At 37.5% G+C, this 18,639-nt stretch overlaps 2 protein-coding genes across 2 annotated transcripts; both read right to left on the bottom strand.

Annotated features, from left to right (window-relative positions):
* Window positions 1–4,521: 4,521 nt before the first annotated feature.
* plekhf1 (pleckstrin homology domain containing, family F (with FYVE domain) member 1) lies at window positions 4,522–6,118 on the bottom strand. Its single transcript, XM_053320647.1, has 2 exons — window positions 5,751–6,118; window positions 4,522–5,251 (listed from the first exon to the last, which is right to left on the bottom strand). The coding sequence occupies exons 1-2, from the start codon at window positions 5,995–5,997 to the stop codon at window positions 4,662–4,664; spliced, it is 837 nt and encodes a 278-aa protein (XP_053176622.1). The 5' UTR covers window positions 5,998–6,118; the 3' UTR covers window positions 4,522–4,661.
* Window positions 6,119–8,898: 2,780 nt separating this feature from the next.
* On the bottom strand, window positions 8,899–14,058 carry pop4 (POP4 homolog, ribonuclease P/MRP subunit). The gene is made up of 7 exons (XM_053320393.1): window positions 13,974–14,058; window positions 12,063–12,118; window positions 11,333–11,559; window positions 11,134–11,211; window positions 10,968–11,029; window positions 9,869–9,970; window positions 8,899–9,156 (listed from the first exon to the last, which is right to left on the bottom strand). Exons 1-7 carry the CDS (start codon window positions 13,978–13,980, stop codon window positions 9,020–9,022), a joined length of 669 nt encoding a protein of 222 aa, XP_053176368.1. The 5' UTR covers window positions 13,981–14,058; the 3' UTR covers window positions 8,899–9,019.
* Between the last annotated feature and the right edge of the window lie 4,581 nt (window positions 14,059–18,639).

Here is an 18,639-nt window from a genome sequence, read left to right as displayed (position 1 = left end):
AATATTGCTGTTGTTGATGGAAATTATATACTTAACAAATTTATGTAGTTTCTGTTCACTTCATAGATCCTTCATAGAATTCCTCTTCCTCCTCCCGCAAATTCTAATACTTACTAATAGTTTCCTAGAATTCATTCAAAAAGGAAATGGTTGTACAAAAGAATGACCATACTGTGGAGAACCTGCCTTTGTCACAGCGGTCATTTTGACTTTTAGTAATAAGAAAAGGACTCATGTTGCTAATCTCACGAACGATTCAAGGGAAAGTCATGACAGTGTGACAGTAAGCCAATGTGCAAATGACCAGAACCCTAAAATAGTCAGTTGTTTGACTGCACAGATTATCTTTTGTCACAGCAGTGCATATAGTGCATGTTTATGTCAGATGGGTCCCATACTAAGTGAAATGATCCGTGTCTGTCATTGTCTCTTGTTCAAGCTTTCAATTGTATGATTTTTATTTTAAAAACAGTGCAGTCTCAGTGCCTAAGCTGAGATAACTGACAAACCTGCTGATCAGGGTTATTTTCTCATTTCATCATAGGTAATAGGTTACATTACACAAACATTATACAACTGTTGTACTGACAAGTAGTGGAATGTCCCTATGATTAGGGTGACTAGACATTTGATAGGGGCCTTCAGAACTGAATGAACAACACTGTTTTGCAAGTATTAGCCAATCACATTTATCTCTATTTAGTATGTGGAGGTTAATTAATGATGTTATTAATTATGTAAATAAGCCATTTTGGAGCCTTTTTTCATTACACAGTTTTAATTACATTTCACACACAGTACTTTAAACATACAAGTGCACAAATTATGTGAAGTCGAATCAGATACTGTATAATTTGCAGTATTGGCAATCATGACATCATTTTGCACATGTAAATGTACCAAATAGGACAAAACATGTGCAGCCTTTCTAGTCACTTCAGTGAAAGAGACTACAAGGAAACAAAGAAAACTTTTCTATTCATTTTGCATCCACTTAGAAAGTCAGTTTGTATAAAGAGGAACCATTGCCCCACCATGTTTTAACTGTGACGTTCTTCACAAGGAGTGTTACACACTCCTCATTTCCTTCTCGTTTATCTGAAATCTCTAAGTGACTGCTGGCTTTCCCATGATGTGCAGTTTCTCATACAAACCTGGTGTACATATGCAGTTTTCACATGCTTACTCTCTTACTAGTACCACAGTGCACAAATACTTAAGTTAAAAACCTGCATTCAAAACTTACTTATAAATCTACTTAAAATATCATAAGTAACAGTTGTATAAGTATTCTGGCCATTCTGCAGTATACATAAAAGTACTCAATATGCAGAAATCCCTTTAATATTATTATTGTGATATGTAATATTATGCTATTAGATTATTACTATTGATGCATGAGCGTGTTTGCAGGATTTCAATGTTGTAGCTAGTGTATGTGTATCCAGTATATTGTGTATATTATCCAGGGCCGGGTCGTGGTGGCATTATGCCGGCCCCAGATAAGCGGCAGACAATGGATGGATGGAGGTTATAATCTGCAAAGTGATTGGTAATTATGGCTATAGTGAAATACTGAGGTTGTAGAAATGTAGTGAAATATAAATATAAAGTAATATACAGTGAAAATATTCAAATAAATTACCGAAAAACAGTACTTACTGTTAATAGAAATACTTGAGTAAATGCACTTGGTTACCTTCTGTAATTGCTGATAGTTAATGGATCTTTAGGCTAAAACATAAAATCATAAAGAACCCAATTTTCTATTGTGATTATTACAATATTATATTATGATTGTGATTAAAGGGTTAGGGTTAGACAATATTACATTATTTGATTCATGTTAATACATTATAAGTTCTGATATGATAAGTCTGCTTTTTAGCTAGGAATCATTTATATGTGTCAAATATAAAATTTCACATGTACTGTATAATGTGTATTTTTTATTTGCTTGTGGTCTGTTTTGATTCAGTTATAGTGGAGTTGACATTCAGTGATGCAGACTTATGAGATGAGATTGTAAACAAAACTTAAATGTCAGACTCTGAAGAAGAGCAGAAGGCTCTAATCATCTTTTAATTAAACCTGCATTGGGAGCCGCAGTGTGTTGACTTTTTTCTGCTGTTACAGATTTAGTTATTTGGTCCAACACCTGCTTTCTTATTCCAGATGTGCGCATCTACTAAACAGCTTGGTCATTATTTAAATGTGTCCATTTATTCAGGAATAATGAGGAACAGGAGAGAAGGGGAAATATGTGTGAATACTTGACAAATACTAAACTAGAAGTGTTTAGTAAAGCAGATTTTATATGTATTTTTAAACTTCTTAAAGCAGTATTAAGTGATTACTTTGATGCCACAGAACAAGCAATAGTGAACATGTTAGAGAACAGTTGCTTACAGTGTTAACACGTTTGGCAGACATGCAGCAACACCAGCATTCATTTGGAGTCATGCTTTTGTTGTTACAAGGCGCTTATACAGATCTTCACATGAGAACAAAGACATTACCGTCTCTGTTCAAGTCACTCTGTACACCTGCTCAAAAGTGTCAAGTGTTTCAATGTTCCGTGCAGCAGGTCACAGATAAGTCAAACAGGTTTAGCACCACTGTAAAGGTCATGGATTGTTGCCAGCTTAAACAATAGTTTTCCAAAAGTGTCAATCAAGTGGAACACTGATGTTTGCTTCGTGGAAAGTACACACACTGCGGGATATTTGTCTGCTGGGTTGGTTTAAGTAATGTTTACACTTCAGGGACTTCTTCACCTTAACCACATTTCAAAGATGATGTAAATTCATGTGAAAAAGCTCAGCCTATTATGATCAGAATATCGTGCTACTTCTAACTACCACTTCCTTCCTTCTCTGTCAGTGACACAGCCACTGCAAACGCATACTGGCCACTAACATAACCACTCCCAGTTCTGCAATTCACACAGTACACAAGATCACACACAAGGTCAAGATCTTCATGAATAAAAAATTAAATATCCATATAACTAACTGTTAAAATGATATATTATTATATATTATGATTATATAATATAATTATTTATGTTATTATGCATATTATCTTTTGGTCCACTTACTTGCTTTGTCATCTTACTCACAGCCTGATTACAGATTGGTAACAGAAGCCATGTGTGCACCGATGGGTAAACAAGCCTACTAGATTAGCCTACTACAACAATGTGTATATACAGTATGGACAGCAAATTGTAAATGGACTTTACTTATATAGCCTTTTTTCTTTCTTTTTTTTTTTTTAAAGTTTTAAAACATTTTTGGGCCTTTTTTGCCTTTAATGGACAGACAAGTAGAGAGAGACAGAAAACTGGAGGCAGAGAGGGGGAGTGACACACAGGATAGGACCACTCGGTGCAGGATTTGAACCGGGGTCGCCTGCAATGAGGACTATAGCCTCAGCACATGGGGCGGGTGCTCTAACCACTGAGCTAAACACCACCACATATAGTCCTGTCATACACTGATGACACTGTATGAAATAATGAAAATCATTTGTCCTTTGTTATAAAGAAAGTGTACTCAGTGATTAACTATAAAAAAGTAACTAAAATGCCTACTTTTTGTTGGAAGGTAGTTAAACAATGAAAGAAAAGGCACTTTTTGCACAGATTCGTTTTACAGGTTTTCCATTGTGTTGCGTTTGCATGTGGCGATTTTTAAATGATTTTTTTACTTTCTTGACTTTGGTTCAGGTACAATTCACAGGGTTGCAGCAATGAGCAAAGATTTGTTTTTCTTTAGAACAGGAACTATACTGTAGCAGCAGGAAATCAGCACGTATCTTCTATGATGCAATCTCACTTGTCCATCTCATCTCTCATGAGATGGACAAGTTCAATGGTAGGACACAAAAATAAGTAATTAATTCAGGCAGTATAAACAACCTACTTATATTGATTTAAGCCTATAGTTATCGATCCAGTATTAACTAATCTAATAGTCTGGATCTATGCTCACTACAAATGATAATAAACTGTTCAGTATCTAAAAGTTTTTTTTTGCCTCATAATGTCATCCTGTCAGAGTTATTTTAAATTTGACATTTGTCATGAAGTCTGAAATATCCTGCTAATAGACAAACAAATTAGATAACATATGGTAACCTTCCGCACTAATAACAGTCAAATCATCACAAACACATCTTGTTTCTGCTTTGGAAGTATTTTATTGTCCATAGTTCATTTCAAAGATGAGTTAAATACTTTTAAATGAAATACGCTTCCCCGTGTACAGTACATATACATGTACACATCTGATGGAAATCACACTTTAACATGTAGTAAAGCGTTAAAGTAAAGTGTTGAACTCAAGTTCTTCTGACAATAAGAGAACAGAGAAAATAAAGTGACAGCTTCACAGTTATAGTGTTAACACAGAAAGCACGATGTGTAAAAAGCAGTTATGACAAACTGTTCACATAAATAAATAAATAACATACAATATTGTTTTACTTTATACATTATTCTGTTGCTATGGGCATGGCTGGGTCAAAATGCCTTTTGACATGCATCCACTGTTCCTAGCTATAGCAGCTTTGTGTCCATGTTTCTTGATAGGCCCACGTCCATGTAAAGAAGTCCTACACAGGTTTTGTCTGTGTGGCTGCAGCCCATGTGATATAGTTTAGGGCCTCACATGCTCTGGTTTGAGGAAAACATAGGTGGACCTGGAGCCCATCTCACAATTCATCCACCTGCTGGTATCGTGGTCCTCCACCTGATCTTCTTCTGTGTCCTCCTCACTGAACTCCTCCAAGTCTTCTTCTGAGCCTGACTTTCCTGTGCTGTCCCCCCTCAGACGATTGATCTCTTGGGCTTCTGCCTTCAGGAGACTTGGGTGACATATGTCGCACACTCTCAACCGCTTTGTTGGATGAATATGTCTAATCAGTGCTTGCTTTTTGGAGCACGCACCGCAGACCACAAAGCCACATTTTCGGCAATGGTGTCGACGCTGGGTCATGGTGAACCTATCAGAGCAGCGCATGCAAATGGCTGAGGCCTGGTCTGGAATCCAGGTAATGGCAAAGATGGAAGTGGGTGTGCGCCTACCGCTCTGCAGCAGTCTGTTCTGGCAGTCCTCGATGTGTTCGATCCAGGCTTGCTTCTCCTCATAAGATTCAGCTGCCACGTAGAAGGACTTCCGTGGAGTGCGGATCAGCCACTGGTTCCTCATTCTCAAGCCGTCCTCCAGGTCTTGCAACTGGATGTCCTCTGAAATAATAAAAAGATGGCACGTTGAGACAAGGTAAGAAAGACGGCACTTGTTCACCAATAAAAGTTTAAAAAAAGACCTGACTGATAGTTTCTGTCTTTTTCTGTTTGAAACATTTGTTTCTTTACAGGCATCCTTTGATTCACAGTGTCTAGTTGGAAGCTGTTGCATTCAGGTGACAGGTTTTTGTCAATCTAACCATATTTTTCATTATTGTTGGAGTTGCACCAACTTTCTATAACTGTAGCTGTCACAGATTTGCTGTAAGTCAATGCAAATTGCACCCAAACAATTAGCTTTGAATGTCAATCTTTTGCTTTTTGTCTGTCTTCTTATAGACAGACTGTTTTGGCCCTTAACTTTTTCTTCTTTTAGCTGTCAAAACACCCAACAAACCCTACAAATTATGCAATCAAATCTATTTTACCCTGATCTTTCTCTTCAGGGGAGTCTTTGTCTGACTGGATCATGTTCTGCAGGAGCAGATAAGTTGCTCACCTAGAGGGATGATCTTCTGTTTATTGTGCCAGCGGCTGTGCAGAATGATGCTGCCATACACCAGCACATCATTGAAGAGGAAGAAAGCCTTAGGCTGTGGCCCCCGTCGGCTCTGCTTTATCAGCCGGCCCTCTCCGATCAGAACTCGATCCAGCTTGGACAAGGTTTTGCTCAACGGTCCAAATGAGTTCTCTACAGCCTGGATCCGCTCACGGTTCTCCTGAGCAAATATTAGCTGGTCTGCCATGGTGTCTTTGTTTCTGTTGTAGTTCACAAGTTAACAAGTATCCGCTTCCAGTGCAGCAGTCACTGTGTCTTGCTGATGGATGCTTGGGTGTTGTCATGTGTTCGTCTTTTCTGTCTAATGAGACAAGTAGCACAGCTGAAACACTTATGTCTTATTCTTGATGACGCAATGGGTGCTTTCCAAAGAAAGCTCAACTTTAGAGATAAACACGTTCTGCAAGAAGGAAGGGGGCGGGCGCTTCATTTGAAATTCTCAGGGAAGATGTGTCAACATTCACTAAAAAAAACGAACTAAAAACAAAACCTCAGAAATGCCTTGCTGCTGAGCACTTCTAGGAAACATTTGTACAAATATGCCCAGTTTTATTAGATGATATTACATAAAAGTCATGTTTATTAACTGAGTTAGTAATTGATTGTATGTATTTGATGTATACTTATTATTTCATAATGCATCACCAACTGTAATTTTAAAAAATGGTGAATTTTACAGATTCTGTAGCAATTACAAAAACCATGAATTTAATTATGTGTGCAAACAAATATTTTTTTTTCACATTTCACAAACAGATGACAGCTGTTGTCATCCATGTTACTCATCTGGGCATTTTTGTGCTTCGATTCAAGTTTATTAAATGCTTCTTCTTTCTAGCAACTAGCTGTGTGACTGGTGTATGCTTTCTGCACATCAGGGCGATTTACAGGAAGCGGCAAATGTGGAAGTGGCTCAAGTGGAGATTTATATTTAGCTGCATTTATTTTTGGGCTACAGCGAGCAGTAAAATCATATTTCTGACACTAATTTATTATTTCATCATAACTGTGCCCAAGCAATGAACACTACTATTAAAATGTTAGCAGATGTAAATGTTGGTCTGTTTATCCATGTGTTGGTCAGTTCATCACTTTTGTCCTGACTGAAAATCTGAAAAAGATGAAGATGTATCCTAGTCATTTTTTTTAGGGCAAAATGAAGTGCATAAATTTCATCCTAAGTATGGAGGCCCACAAGGGTCACGGAAAGAGGAATAACGCATTTCATTCATTAATAACTAATTGCACAATTAAAAAGAGGAAATATATAAAGGGATTTACAAAAACAATCTTTACAATAGTCAATAAAAAGATGATTTAGAAAATAAAGTAATGAATGAATGGCACACGGAACAATAACTAATAATAACAATAACAATAATAATAATAATAATGACAAAGGAAATTTCTAGTCGCTAACTGCAGCATATTTGCAAGCAGGCCATAAAAAATGTAAAGCACTTTACATTTTAATCTTTCATTTGCACTCTGTCCTTTTAATGATTTTAAAGCTAATTTATTATTTTATGCTGCAATCTTATATTTAATGCTCTATTCTAGTATTTTATTTCTCTCTTTCTATTTTTCTGTACTTTGTTTTTATTATGTGGGGTGGGGAGGTTAATTGCATGTTTTTCTGTTTTATGTAAAGCACATTGAGTTGCCATTGTGTATGAAATGCGCTATATAAATATAACTAATGAAAAATAATAATAAAAAAAAAAAACTGACAACATATTGAGAATCTACATAGTTGCTTTCTAACCTGAAAAAAATATTAATTAATTTACATCTTTTAACGCACATGCATATATTTACTATACAGTTTGGATGAAAACAAATGCTGAGTAAGCGTATTGAAAAATAAAACACAGTAAACAGCACGAAAGAGCGTGAGAAACTTCAACATGGGAAGTGGTGTGCGGTTGTGTCTTCCTGTCCACGTCTCATGCTAACTTTCTCAATATTTGCAAACAGAGGGACTTTCTGAGATTTGTCTCATATATACTTATTGACTAAGGAGTCAAAGATTAATTAACCCTTTGGCTTCATTTATGAGTGCGCTACATGTACACACAGCATAGCCTGGATACATTTAGAACTCAGAAAGTCTGGATTATGCAGTTTTGATGTTAATCTGAGGTTTTATGGAAAACCTCTGCTATGTACGTCTCTGAACACAACTGATGCCAAATGTTTGGGTTACAGATACCTTCCAGTTCAAATAAATTACAGAGCGGGAATACATGGGAGGCAAACTCAGATGTTCATCATCAACAACACTTATGTCAGTCATCGTTTTAAATGTACTTTTATTGAAGCAGAAACAACTCACAGCCTAAAAGGCACAATTAAGTCCTGCATGATGTTTCCTAAAAACAAAAAGAGGATGAGGACTTTTCTCACTGGTCTCAACTGTACATTATAAATGATATTATTAAACAACATTATCAATTAAAGCTAAAATAACCCTGTAGCCTCAAGGTTCATATAGTAAAACTGATTAAGTCGACCGCCACTATCTGACAGCAGCCAGGAGTGCTAAATAAAATAATATGATAAAGTCTCCTCTTCATATTTATAATATGTGTACTTACAATTCCTGCATTTCTGGAAAAACTTCAGACGTGCTTAGGGCACGTAGGACTCATTTTCCCACTGTGGTTTTGTATGACGATACAGTTACATCAGAACAAGGTAACACTGAACAGTGTTTTATTTACAATCTATTTAAAGAGTGTGTGTGTGTGTGCTCTAGTTACACCAGAGCAGGAAACTTTCATAACTGATACCAGTGAACAAAGAGTGGTGCACCTGGCAACACACATCTGGCTCAGGGGAAGACAATCTGACAACAGAACGTAATCACAACCTTTAGTGTTAATATAAAAAGGCTCTCCCACTGCTTTTTAATATCAAGCACTAATAAACAACATGCTAGACCAACTAAACCTTCTCTGGCTAAAGTCATTCTTCAGCAGTTTAGCACTCAAAAAGCTGAGGAACATGCAGGAGACATTAACAAAAGAATGGTCTAATTTCCCATAATGTAACAGTTTTTGTTAGAACCTCTATCCCTGGCCTGGACATCATCAGCTGCTGTTCCTCCTGATGGCCAGTAGATGGCACAGATCTCTCCATGGCAGTGCTGAGTGTCTCTCCGTTAGCTGTTGAGTCTCACTGTGTCCTGTATCAACCACTCACTGTCGTCACAAGTCGATGGTTCCTCTGACTTTGAACTTCTTGGCCGAGCGTTCGCTGGCTCGCTGCTCAAACTTGCTCCCGTAGATGTGCGAGACAAAGCCGTTGATCTCCACCGAAAACACGCTGTTCCTCTTGGGGATCACTGTCACACCATCAGTGGAGGGTGAGGGGGAGAAAATAAATAAATGAGAGGAACAATGCGTTACAAGTGACACTTTAACACTAATAAAGATAATACAATGATAAAGATTGCAGCATTGACTTTAAATGAATGAATGAAAGTGTTGGTCAGATTCGGATTGTACAAGTGGAATCATGAAGGCGGAACTGTTTTTATAGACTGAACTGATATGAGAAGAATCTGCTAAACAACGTCAAACTGGATGCCTGAGTTTATGAAACAGATTTCATTATCTTTATGCTTGGTTGTTTATGTTAATCTTGTGTTGTGTAGAAAGTGTTACTAACTACTAAGGCAATATATAAAAAGCATATAAACAAGAATATTTTTATACCATTGTAACGCACAATACGATATGGCAAATTAATGCAAAATCATAACTGATCAGTCAGTGGAATGATCTAAGTTCTACAGCAAACATATGATTGTTTCTCCTGAAAATCAGTGAACGATCATTCAAATATTGCCCAGTCCTAATAACAATATCTACTGGACAACATCTTGGCTCATATTATTATATCAATATTGTGTCGATGTTTCTCCCAGCTCTCCATTGCAGCATATGTTACCATGGTGATGTGCTTCATCAGGGCAGACAGCTCAGTCTGAAGTCACAGTAACCTGAGCCCAGACATGCAGGAAGAGAACATGAGAATGAGATAACAGTATCTACCTTTCAGTTTGTCCTCTTTGGTGATGATTTTAAAGATGTGTTTGAACTCTTGGACCAGAATTCCTGTCGTCCCCACGTATGACGGACATTTGGACCGAACCACTGTGAGACATTTAGAAATGAAATGAAATGAACAAAATCAAGACAGCAGAGCATCAGATGTGGCAGAACCAACACGGTTTGTCTTCTGTCATTATTTTCTGCTGATGCCATAGTTAGTCCATTCAAATCAGAGCTCATCTTGAATCCATCACGTTTAGAAATCTACCTGCTGTTATGGACTCAGACCTAAACCTCTTAAATACATATTAAAGGATCAGTCTGGCAATCTTCTATAGACAAACCAGCAATGAACACATCCTACTAACAAGTATTGTGTAAATGGACTGTACTTATTTAGCACTTTTCTAGTCTTTTTGACCACTCAAAGTGCTTTTACATTACATGTCACATTCAGCCATTACACACACATTCATACACTGATAGTGCAGCCATCACGATCAATTTGGGGTTCATTATCATGCCCAAAGACAGATCTCTATGTGGACAGGAGGAGCCTGGAATACAACCGCCCATCTTCTGATTAATGAACAACCCATTCTACCTCCTGATACACAGCCACCTCACAATGTGTACTATTAAAAACCCCTTCAATGAGACACACTGCTGCACTGGATGACTTATTGCTTCCTACCTGGACATAGTAGTTACAGTAGTCTCGGTGATAACACAGTAACCCACAGGAACGAGGTTCCTAGTACGACAGATGCCACTGAGCATGTGCGGAAATGCAGTTTCATTCACCGAGCTTCTCTAGCTCGTTGTGCAACATATCACGACATCTTGACTGCACTGATATTCTTTGAGAAATGTATAATGTAAAACACAATCAAGCGATTGTGATGTCAAGGTCTGCAAATGGAACCGCAATTCTGAACGTGCTCAGTGGCGTCTGCCGTACTAGGAACCTCTCTCCTCTCTCTTCTTATATTGTTTGTATTCCTATCTAAAAATGTTGCCTTTCTTCTAAATGTCCCTACAGATGATTTGCATTGCATGTTACTAATTAAAGTCAGTGTAATGTAGACTTGACATCTACCTGTGATGATGGCACCGTGGAAGTCTGCCTTCAGAAGCTTCTGCTGCACAAACTGTGGATTGCTGCAAAAAACAACATAAGCTCATGAGACTGATGATAAGGCCTTCTAAAAATAGCTTCTAATGAACAATTTAATCAGCAATTTCAGAGCTTCAAGCTGATTTACCATGATGGTTTCAATCCACTGCACAGGTCAATAATGTACTGTCTCCAGAGGTCATGCAGAGGCAGGAAAAGCTTGTATCTGCAGTGATAATGAATGAAGAGTACATTGATGTTATTATTTTGATGTTACTTCATTCATAAAAGGTTTTTTTTCCATATGAGCTACAATTACTGTCCCATTTCTGAGACTTCTGACTAACTTCTGGTGTTCAGGCTTGATGTCGAAGATCTTCATGGCTCTCTTCTGCCGAGCATTCAGTCCTTTGGCTTTCTTGCTGCTCCTCTTCTTCTCCTTCTTGGGCCTGGTATAAGACAGGATCACAGCTTTGTGAGTCAGCATGTTCTTCAGGTCGTGGCGTGAGTGCTGCTGGATGCTGTTCTTCAGGAAGGCCTGGGTGAAGGCGTCTGCTTTGGACCTGGTCTGGGACTGGGAATGAGACAATGACATAATGACACAAGTACTGTCAACAACAGCATTTATATTTTAAACAGCACATTTTACTGGACATAAATCAACCAACAGTCAAACATGTAAAAGATATTTGTTCTATTGTCATGTGAGACAAAGACAAACATCAAATATCCACATTTGAGAGGCTAGAATCAGTCAATGTTTCATATGTTTGCATAAAAAACTAAAACAATGATTTTCAGAGCAGTTGACATAAGTTCTAGCTCTCATATCACTATTTTCTTCAGAGTCTTAGGTGGTGATTGCACTCTAAGTAGAAGAAGAAGTAGAAGTTGCAACAGAGATAAAGTATGTGGATTACACCGTTTCCATAACACTACACCAATGGTCTCCAACCCTGCTCCTGGACAGCTACTACCCTGCCCTAAAACATGCAGGGTAGAAGCTGTCCAGGAGCAGGGTTGGAGACCACTAGACTACACATAGCAGCAACTGTCAGCTGAGAAACGTCCGCTCACCTCAACACCAAGAACCTTCACCAGGTCTTTAGGGATTGTGGCTCGAACGAGTGCTTCTGTTGAAAAGACAAAAACAAAACCTGATCAAACTGGACCCCTGCAGTTGTTGTTAGCTCAGAGGAGGCTACACAACACAAGAAGTACAAGAGCTAAACACTCTTAAAGTTCTAGTGTTAATGACAGCAATATTACTGCTGCTTCCAAACAAAGTCAATATAACCATACTATCAACTTTTTTCCTGTTCTATTTCTTCTATAATATAAAATGTTGTGGGGACATATGGAAAAAAACTCCAGGCCTCAAAAGGTGCAGTGTGTAGGATATACTGGTATCTGGTAATGAGGTTGAACACCTAAATACTTCTTCTTCACCCTTCTCTATAAAGGCTGTAGGAGAACATATGGTCTCATATGAAAAACAGGAAAGGGCAGTGTTTGGTTTGTCAGTTCTGGGCTACTGTAGAAACACGGTGGTCTCTGTGTAAGGGGACCTGCTCCCTATGTAGATATAAAGGGTTCATTCTAAAGGTAATGAAAACAAGATTCTTAGTTTCAGGTGATTATTCACTAATTAAAACATACTTACGAAAATTATTTTAAATTTCTGCCAAGTTCATTTAATTAGATGCCACAAAGTTGTTCATACTGCACCTTAAAATTCTACATACTGCACCTTTAAGTCTGACAGAATGTTTTCTTGACCGTCTGAATATGTGTTAAACCTGCTGATTCATGCATAAACTAAGAAACTAAAGAAAATAATATGCAGCATTATTAGGATAATATGAGGACTGCCTACCTTGTTTAGTATTAGTATTGACAATGGAGTGTGTTAACTAATAGAGTGACTTTGAGATAGGCAGAAGCTCAAACTGGTGTTCTATGGAGCTGGTACTTGTAGTATTGGGAGTACTGGTACAAAGTGTTATCATTCACTAGCTGAATCTAGAAGATAACTAATAAGTATATGTATGGAAAAAAATATATGTTTTCTGCCAACATGCACAATACCAGAGCACTATTATGACTCACATTCAAACAAACCCAGGCGTAACAATGTAGTACTGTTCACCTATGCTTGCTTCATTTATTTGGATAAGCCCATTGTTAATGAGGAAGCTTCCAGTCATTTGAGTTTCAGTTACGTCAAACCAGCCTTTACTCTACTTTACTGTCATTATTTACTTTGTCATTGTTCACAGAACTCAACACACTTCTCTTTACCAACATGCACAAAAATAACCTCACACCCAAAATACACTCAACAATAGTGCTTAAAGGTCAGGTTCACAATTTTTCAAGTCAGATGTTCTTATGAACAGTAAAGAGTTGTTCCTCTCTGTAATCACTCCTCTTGTTCATACTGACTATTAAAAGATCTCCTTCAAATGTGCTTTCAATGGAAGCGATGGAGGACTAAATCCACAGTGTGTCCACACAGTCATTTAAAGGTAGATGATCAGCTTCTATTGAGCTTCATCAGTGTGAGTTAGTCATATCAAGTGATATCTGACACATTTACAGTCTTTTTAGCATCAGATTCCCTCTTAGTGTTTCCTGTTGAGCTGTGGTGGAAGTATAGTAACAAAAAGAGGAACTTTGACACTAAAAACACTGTAACACTGCAACATAGAAGACTTGATTTGACTCATTTGGACGCTGAAGCTTCATATTAGCTTCACATCAACTTTTAAATCCATGTTTACACAGAAGGAGGACTGTGGATTTAGTCCTCCATCACTTCCATTGTAAGTGCATTATGAAGAGATCTTCTAATGGTCAGTATGAACAGGAGGAATGATTACAGTCCAATAGTGAATGAACAGATGAGTTAAAGGGAATCAGACTGGCTGTAGCAGTCTCTGCATTATTTGAGGTTTCACTCTACTCATCTCCGGCAGTTAAACTCACCTTCCATTTGTGAGTTTTTGCGGACTTCCAGGAGAAAACTTAATTCATTTAGATAACCGCACGAGATAAACACATGTGTTATGAATCCAATCACTTCCTCCTCCAGCTGGTTTTATTTCTTCTTTGTGTGTGTTTCCGGCAGACAGTCCGCTGTGAGGCGCAGTATCGCCCCCTGCAGACAACAACGCGAGCTGCGAGCTAAGTCGGCTTCACAATCAAGACATGAACAACTACATTTACAGGTTTTCATCCCTGCAGCTGTCAGACTTTACAACCAGCACTTACCCCAGTAGACCTCACACACCCCTGACCAGGACAATTCCATAAAGTACACTTTTTAATCCACACAACTGTGCAATATTTAGTATTTTTAGTACACCATGACTTCAGTTCAACTGAGTAAGCTGGAAAAATAATGAGAGTCAATCCAGTGGATATCCGCCACATTAGGGAGTAAAAGGCAGTAACTTTGATAGATATCCAGTTGATTTGAGTAACTCAGACTGCTGAAGCCTCATTTATCTTCATTTAACTATGAATGGAATGGAGTTCTTGAATAAAAAGGGGATTATGGATGTATTTTGTTCACTCTTTCATAAGAAGCACAAAAGTTATATGAGGTTCATATACAGGTACCTGACTGTTTTGAGACAGATCTGAAAAATGTGAGTCTATAATTTGAAATATTAAAAACACTCTAGTAAAGTGACAAAGCATTTCCAACCCAAAGGCCACTTGCTTGCTTTTTCAAGACCTTTAAACATACCACACACTGCTTATCAGGTATGGGAGTTGTATGACTTGTAATGAGGATTGATTTGTTGACTTGCATATTCTTTTAGTCCGTGTTGGTTTATGAAAGTTCATTCTTCATACAAAAAAGCTCGAAGTGGGATTGTTTTATAAAGCTACTGTTTCTAAGGCTAATGATGAACGTTCATGCTTACTCTAGAAATACGGTTGACAAACTTATTTAGCCTTTAAAAGCACAATAGATGTTCCACACCCCCTGTGTAAATCAATGGGTCTTTTTAAACTATTAATACAAAAAATATAAGTATAATATAAGTGAGCAAGTTTAATGTTATTTTAATTATATAAATTTATAAACTAACTAAACTAATTATATAACTTGTCACGTTTCCAGGAAAGTACTTTTTGTTTCTTTCCACATTTTTCACCTGAACTTTACACCAACCCTATAATACCTCTGCACCACCCCCTCCCTGTGTGTGTGTCTGCGCCGTGTATGTGTGTGTGCGGGAGAAACAGGTGAGCCAAGTCTGCACATTACAGCTAAACCAAAATGAAGGTCACACCTCCAAGTGAGGTGCTTCTCTTCATAAATAAACCAATACAAAAAAAATCAATAAAATCAGATAACTTTGTAAAATATTTATTTAAAATCTACTTTTTACAAACATTTTACAAAATGCAAGTTGAAATACAGGCTGTATCTCAAAAACAAAATATCAGAAAATTGCATTCCACCTTCCAACACATCAAAACGTCTTTCTATAATATTCTTTCCCCATCTCTTATTTTTACAAATAAAATGCATTGAAGTTGTACTTATATAAATATCATGGCATACCACTGTCATTCCTAGAAAAATAAAACAAGGCGTCAGTCAAAAGGAGCAAGCAAATCCCTTTTTACCCTATGAGTTGAAAAAAATCTGCATACACTGGCTTTATGGCAGAAATGACTGTTCAAAGACATAACTGTGTGTTTGTATACTGAGCCTTTGATACAACACACTGTAGATGGATTCTCATCCAGCATGCAGCCTTCAGCCACACCAGTACCAGATTTCAGTAAGATGTGATAAATGAGTCCGTCAGCCAATAAGGAACAAGTGACTCTTTGTTGACGTGTTTTCAGGTGTTTTTCTGATGAAAAAAAGATCTGGCACAGGTATTCCATGACTAAGCGAGGGCAAAAATATTAACCCCTCTTGTATATAGTGCCACGGGGTTCTAGCCCCGAGGCATTCCACTCCAGACTACCTTGGTGGCAATTTCCTGCTTCCTGGAACATAGTGAAAAAATCCTGCCCTAAAACTCCCTGAACAAGATACTCTCTTTTTACATCCTCCTTTAGATAACAGCTACATTACACTGTAGAATGTTGCATAATTATATGTTGATTACTTTGTTTTGTCCAGTTGACACTGATAGGGACTTACTAGGAATTATTTTCACAGTGGGTGCGGTCATTGGTCAGCAGGTATGGACCCCCCCACTGCTGATGATTGGCAAACAAACCATAGAGATAAAGAATCATAAAGTCTATAAAGCTTTTCAAATCCATCATTAAGGTACTCTGCAACAGCCAGCTCCACAGATTGTTACTATTCTTCTTCTCCAATCTCAACATGTAGTTTAATAATGCAAACTGTGGCTTAAAATAGAAGAAATGTTTAGCAATATGGCACAATGATACAGGAAGATCACTGTTAAACAGCTTGAATCAGATAATCAAACTATGAGGCCAATGTTCCTCCAAGGATTTGTTATCATTTGATATGTCATGATGATCTGTTTGGCTGATTGTTCCTTCAATTGGATGTTTGGGCTTCACTGCAGTTCCAACTTTTGACAGCAAAATTTTTTCCATATTCAAAGATTCTGGACTTAAGTTGTTATTGAGTGTGTATGAGTTATAGAGTGTTTCAGAGTGAAATTGAACTTTAAGACTTTAAATTCAGTCTTTCTATATCTGGAAGGCTTTTTAAAGATGCAGTGTGTATAATTTGGTGGCATCTAGCAATGAGGTAGCAGATTAAAAACCAACCACCCACCCCCTCCCCTTCCAAGCATGTAGGAGAACCTATAGAGGCCACACAAATCACAAAAAACATGAAAGGCCCTCTCTAGAGCCAGTGTTTGGTTTGTCCATTCTGGGCTACTGTAGAAACATGGTGGTGCAATATGGTGGGCTCTGTGGAAGAGGACCCGCTCCCTATGTAGATATAAAACAATGATTCTTATTTTCAGGTGATTAAGCCCCAATTAAAACACGCAATATTATATTTTATTTGAGCCAAGACAGGTCTGCTAGATGCCACTAAATTCTAAATACTGCACCTTTAAAAGATGCATCACATCAGTTATTACAGCCTCATGTCACTATAACGACTACCCCTCATTCATTGCGTTTAATATGCTTCAATATTGTTTTTTTGTTATTATATCAGTTAAAGTGAACTGGTAAATTTATATATTTAGAATAATAATTGTCATTTTAATGTTTTGTATTTTTTGTATGTTTTTGCTATTAACTGGACAAGGACAATAAAGTAATAAAATCTATTTATAGATGTGAGCATGAGAGGGAATCTCATGATGACTGTATTCATGTTGATTTCTTCATGTCATGAACATTTCCGTGTTGTAAAGATAGTGTGGGCTAAGGACAAATTTGTAAAATCTCTTTTCTTTGTTGGCAGGTTTGTAGCAGGTGTCTCTGTGCTGTCACACCGCCACCTGCTGGTCACTTCTGACTAAGTCTTAACACTGGTGATTGATAGCAAACTTGCATCATTATTTACAACCAAACTTTCACTCTGAGTGGTTTCATGTTTATTATTGTGTGCAAAAGAGACAACTTGGAAATGTGCCACATAAAACACCTGAGTGTAAATTCCAGAAACTACAGTCTGACAACAATATCAGGTTCCTTGTGTAAAAGAGGCTGGCAAAGTTATCGAAAGCATATTTGAGTCTTTTTTTTTTAAAAGATGGTGTAGCTGCTTCACTTCTGAGTTCCTAGAAGAAGTTATGGTTTTATGCTGGGACAACTGCATTTATTGAAAAATAAAAATCTGACACACACCATACAGGTCATTCTCATTTCACAGCAGCAGCTCTCATACATTCTTCACTAACCCGTATACCAGTGTGTGCTTTGACAATACACTATATAGATTTTTATGCAAACCCAAAAACCCTTAATTAGACCTGTCATGATAACTACTTTTATTGGATGATATATTGTCTGAGAAATATTCACGATAAATGATATAATTGTCATTTCAAGACCATGTTATGCCACAATTGCAGTTACATGGTAATATTGGTTCAAGTACCATACTTTCCTATTTGAGAGGTGCCAGGATGAGTTTTAGGAGAATTTGGGGTTTTTTTTTTTAGAAATGTCAGGAGCCATTTTTATATGTTGGAGTGAGGGTGATGCTCACAAAAAAGGGTTTTTTAATGAGTTAAATAGTTCATATACATGAGTCCATTTCTGTTTGTCATAAAAAGGAAAAAAACTAATTTACGACCACCACAGCAGCAAAACTCAGGAGAGACTCAGCAGCCAGACAGTAACTGAGATTGTCACTATACATTGAGAATAGATGGTCCACCTTAAAGGTTGGTCCACCTTAGATGAGCCTGGCCAGGCTAGGATTTATTTATTTATTCACAGCTGCTGACTTCAGAACAGTTACTCTCTCTCTCCGTCTCTCTCTTTCTCAACCATTCACTACCTACACTCTTCAATAAACAAAGGGTTAGGGTTAGCATCGGGCAATATCACAGGCAAAACCCTAATTAAATTTTAGTGGTTTAACCTTTAACTGAGAAAATCTCTTCAGTTTTTGTTCTATGGTTAAATCTGGTAGAGAAAATCTACTCTGGAGGCTCTTCTCAACTATAAC

Source organism: Scomber japonicus, chromosome 1, assembly GCF_027409825.1.
Source record: "Scomber japonicus isolate fScoJap1 chromosome 1, fScoJap1.pri, whole genome shotgun sequence".
Lineage (NCBI taxonomy): Eukaryota > Metazoa > Chordata > Actinopteri > Scombriformes > Scombridae > Scomber > Scomber japonicus.
Note: the sequence above shows the minus strand (reverse complement) of the source record. Positions and strands in the feature narration are given on the sequence as shown.